The 4,888-nt window shown below is 41.7% G+C and overlaps 1 protein-coding gene across 1 annotated transcript; it reads left to right on the forward strand.

Moving 5' to 3' along the window:
* The first annotated feature begins 2,452 nt into the window (after nt 1–2,452).
* On the forward strand, nt 2,453–4,888 carry LOC122047475 (protein NRT1/ PTR FAMILY 4.6-like). Its single transcript, XM_042608803.1, has 4 exons — nt 2,453–2,546; nt 2,621–2,714; nt 2,956–3,173; nt 3,323–4,888. The coding sequence occupies exons 1-4, from the start codon at nt 2,544–2,546 to the stop codon at nt 4,745–4,747; spliced, it is 1,740 nt and encodes a 579-aa protein (XP_042464737.1). The 5' UTR covers nt 2,453–2,543; the 3' UTR covers nt 4,748–4,888.

A 4,888-nucleotide genomic window follows, 5' to 3' on the forward strand; every position in this document is an offset into this window, starting at 1 on the left:
TTGAGTCTCTTTCGTTTAATTTCGCATTGTTTATTTTTATGCTATTGCTGCTAATCTAAGTTAAAATATGAGAAAGGTGTTTTGTTTTTCTATTTCAGTCAACTCAATCCTCTCTAGCCGGTCTACGCGGACCAACATTTGATGTTGACCATCTTAACTTTAACCTCCACCTTGACAATTAACCCATATCAAATGGGCCTCCTCTATCGCCGCATCAGTGGCACTTTATAAAATTTTTCGATAAAACATATTGAATAAGTTTCTAGTGGCATCTTGCAAAATCAATTAACAAAAAAATGCCTTAGAATTATGAATTTTAAAAGCTCCACTTTAAATTGGCCATATGCTCCTCAACTTGTGATGCTAAAACAAAGTGATAACATTTATCCAGGTGCCTTTTTATTATCCGTCCCCGTTGCCATATCATAGGAAGAGCGATTACAAATGACGACGGACTAATTTTATTGTTCATAAATTAAATCCCTCTCGCTTTGATATCTTTCTTCTAATTGCCTTGGACGCTTTTATAGGAAAAGTAAGCGTTGATAACGTCACTTATTATAGAGGGAAAGGAAAGGACATCTTTACTTCTTTTTCTTCTTCCTCCTCTTATCATATACAGAAATTACACATGTCCAACAGTCCAAGACTTTGAGAAAGGGAGATAACTCATAGTACTCAACAACTAGATGGAAAAAACTTATTTCCTAAAAATTAACCCTAAATCTTTATGTAAATTTATCATCCAAATAACAATTCAATTATGCACGTAAGCTATGATAGAGTTGTCTATTATCCCTACAGGGTGTTCAGTTGATTATATGGGATGTCCAATTAGTTAGAGGATGATAAATTTATTATAATGAGGGCGGAGATCAAATTTTGATGGGCACATGACTTCGAAAAAAAACTTATTCCACCTCTAATAATTTATTGATCGATTATAAACCGATCTTATAATTGACATTCTTTTCAATAACTTAGAGATGGACTATATTAAAAAACATCTAACACTAATATAATCTCATCTTTTACTGCACCAATTATGATGGAGTTGCCTACTGGTTTTGTCCTGACCTACCTCAAAGGAAAGCAAATAGAGAAGAAAACTAGGAATCAATTACATAAATGAATAAAAAAAAGGAGAAGAGGGCGGCCAAAGACTTCTAAAAGAAGAGTAACAAAGGAGCCTTTTTCTTTTTTTAAAAAAATATGAAAAGGGCATCTCATATAAATTATTTCACCACAAATACACTTATATTCGTTAGAGTTCATTACTTTAAAAAAAAAGAGACTAGTCTAAACCCTAAACCTCAATTGATATGTCTATGCAGAGTCATACAGTAATTTTTATCAAAATTGTTATCTAAAATATAAATTTAAAAAGATAATGGAGAATACCAATTTTCTCATAAATATTTAAAAATGTACATGTGAATTATAAATTAAAAAATGTTTTTTTAAAAAAAAATATGCATTTAAAGAGATTATCATAAAATGTATTTTTAAAAAAATAAATAAAAGAGATGAAAATACAATGATTTGGTAAGTTTCTGAGATTTTTTTTAAAAGAAGTAAAATATAAATTTAAAATGTGATAAATTTGGTTACAATTATTTAAAGTTTGGGTCAAAACTATTAGCTAAAATTACTAAATGACCCTACAGTAATTTTGATTAAAATTACTACATAATTTTTTTTAAAAGTCATTTAATTACTTCGAAAATATTGCTACATTCCAATAATCTCATAGAATACCGTCACTTTTCAAATTCATAATTAAAAAATAATCATATAAATAGTTTTAGTTAAAATTATTTTTGATCATTATAAGTCTTTATCTATTAAGATTTAATTTTTTTTATTAAAAAACTATCTATATATAGGTGTGTAATCAAATCAAGCAGACCAATAAAAGACTCAAGTTTGGCTCGGTGCATTTTTGCCGTTTGAGCTTGGGCCGAATTTTAAGTTTGAACATAACTCATTTAAAAGTTAAATGAATTAAATTCAAGCTCTTTTAAAATATTTAATTATTAAATTATTATTATATTTATAACTCATATGATATATAATATAATATAATATAAATAGATCTTTTAACAAACATATTCATGAATTTACGAATCAAATATGGTATTTTTTTAGTTTAAAATTAGTCTTAAACTCAGTTTGTTAATTTAATTGAATAAATTATTTTTTAAATTGAGATCCAAATAATTCACGAACGAACGGCTTAACTTCTATACAAGGTTAGGCTATTTAAGTGCGTGTTAAATAGAAATCCCTTCAAATGATAATATAATTAAAAAGTCCCTGTTGATTTTTTTTTAACCCCTAAAGAGAACAGTGAAGGTTCATGGATCAGATGTATGCACACTGTTGACATCGACTCATCCTTACCGCTGCATCACTTTCAGTGACCACTGCAATTGGGTAACCAGAGTCCTGCCAGCCTTCCCTTTAAATAACCTTCCGACAATAACTCTCCTCAACCACCAATCTCTCCTCCTCCTCTTGCCACTTCTAGGAGGCAACAAAAAATGGTGAGCTTTCATCATCCTCTCTCTTCATGCTTAAATTTCAACTCCACCTTCTCGAAATTTAATTTCCATGGCAGGAAGAAGAAAGATGGGAAGGCTACATGGATTGGAGAGGGAGGCCTGCCTTGAGAGGCAAACACGGAGGGATGCTCGCTGCTTCCTTCGTGCTAAGTAAAACACTGCTAAACTTCTGAAACAGAGTCGTCTTCTTCCTTCCCTACTTAATATTTCTTTCTTTTTTTTCTCTCTCTCTCTTTCTCTAAAGTCTAAAACAAATCTGCAATCAGTTGTTTGTTGAATTCTTGCACCTGAAAAGAGAACTGTTGACTTTTGCTTTTTGTTCTGCTTTAATCGCCATGAAACGCTCAACTTTGATTGATGCTGAAGCACAAAAATGCAACTTGGTGTGCAGTTGTGGAGGTTATGGAGAATATGGCATTTCTGGCCAGCGCCAGCAACTTGGTGACCTACTTGTCAGGGTTCATGCACTTCTCGCCCTCTCGCGCCGCCACCACTGTCACCGACTTTATGGGCTCAGCCTTCCTCCTGGCCCTACTTGGTGGATTCTTAGCCGACGCCTTCTTCACGACCTATCGTATCTACGTGATAAGTGCTCTCCTCGAGTTCCTGGTGAGTTCGATTTGATGTTTGATTGATTGGTCGGAGGGAGTCGTGTGGTGGGCCTCTTGTGAGCTCTGGCAGATAGAGTAATTAATGGCCGGCAGCATCGCCGTGCGCGGTGATTGTTTCTGATTAGCTCTGTTTTTGTGGTCGAGCAGGGGTTGGTCGTCCTCGCGGTGCAAGCCACGTTTCCCTCGCTCAAGCCGCCGCCCTGCGGAGCCGGGTCTCCCTGCAAACAAGCCGACGGCGGGAAGGCCGCCGCGCTCTTCGCCGGGCTCTACCTCACTGCGCTCGGCGTCGGCGGTATCAAGGGCTCCCTTGCGGCCCACGGCGCGGAGCAGTTCGACGAGAACAGCTCCCGCGGCCGCAAGGCACGGTCCACCTTCTTCAACTACTTCGTGTTCAGCCTCTCCGGCGGCTGCCTCCTCGCCGTCACCATCGTCGTGTGGGTGGAGGACAACAAAGGATGGCAATGGGGCTTCGGCATCTCTACCATCGCGATACTACTCTCTCTTCCAGTCTTCCTAGCCGGCTCTGCGCTTTATAGAAACAAGATTCCCGCCGGAAGTCCCCTCACGACCATCGCCAAGGTTTTCGCCGCGGCAATATCGAACAGAAAGAGTAGTCAGATAGCGAGAAACGCCGTGGTCGATTTGAAACAGAGTCCCGTGAAGGCGGTCGTCGAGGGTAAAAACCAACAACAGCAGCAAGAAGAAGAAGCAGTAGAAGAAGAAGAAGAAGAAAGTCGGAGCGAGGAGCTCAAGTGGCTGGACCGGGCGGTAGAAGGGCGGCCGCTCCACCGCTCGCTCTCCTGCTCCTGGCAGGAAGTGGAGGACGTCAAGGTGGTGATGAAGCTTCTTCCTATCTTCACATCGACCATCATGCTCAGCTGCTGCCTCGCGCAGCTCTCGACCTTCTCGGTGCAGCAGGCAGAGACGATGGACACGCGCGTAGGCAGGCTCACGGTCCCGCCGGCGTCGCTGCCGGTCTTCCCCGTCGTCTTCATCATGGCCATCGCGCCGCTATACGACCACGCGATCGTGCCCCTCGCGCGCCGCGCGACGGGGAACGAGACAGGCATCACGCACCTGCAGAGGATCGGGTTCGGGCTGGTGCTCTCGGTAGTAGCGATGGCGGTGGCGGCGGTGGTGGAGGCGAAGCGGAAGCGGGTGGCGAGGCAGGTGGGGGAGGGGTCTGAGGGCCCGCTGCCGATCACATTCTTCTGGGTGGCGTTCCAATACCTGTTCCTCGGCTCGGCGGACTTGTTCACGCTGGCTGGGCAACTGGAGTTCTTCTTCAGCGAGGCGCCGGCGACGATGCGGTCGCTGGCGACGTCACTGTCGTGGGCGTCGCTGGCGCTGGGATACTACCTGAGCTCGGTGCTGGTGTCAGTGGTGAACCGGGCGACGCGCGGCGGAGGGCGCGGGGGGTGGCTGTCAGGGGACAGCCTCGACCAGTACCATCTGGAGCGATTCTACTGGATGATGTGCGCGCTCAGTGCTCTGAACTTTGTCAACTATGTGTTCTGGGCAACAAGGTATCGCTACAGAGCTTCACATAAAGTAGAGCAGCAGCAGCAGTAACAGCAGTGTGTATAAACTGCATTAATCGTGGATCATGATGCAGATCTCTCTTGTGAAAGGACATTTAAGTGCGTGCATCATTTCTAATCCATTTTCATGATGTAGCAGCTAAAATAGCTACATCAATCATATTATTAATCA

Source organism: Zingiber officinale, chromosome 2B, assembly GCF_018446385.1.
Source record: "Zingiber officinale cultivar Zhangliang chromosome 2B, Zo_v1.1, whole genome shotgun sequence".
NCBI lineage: Eukaryota > Viridiplantae > Streptophyta > Magnoliopsida > Zingiberales > Zingiberaceae > Zingiber > Zingiber officinale.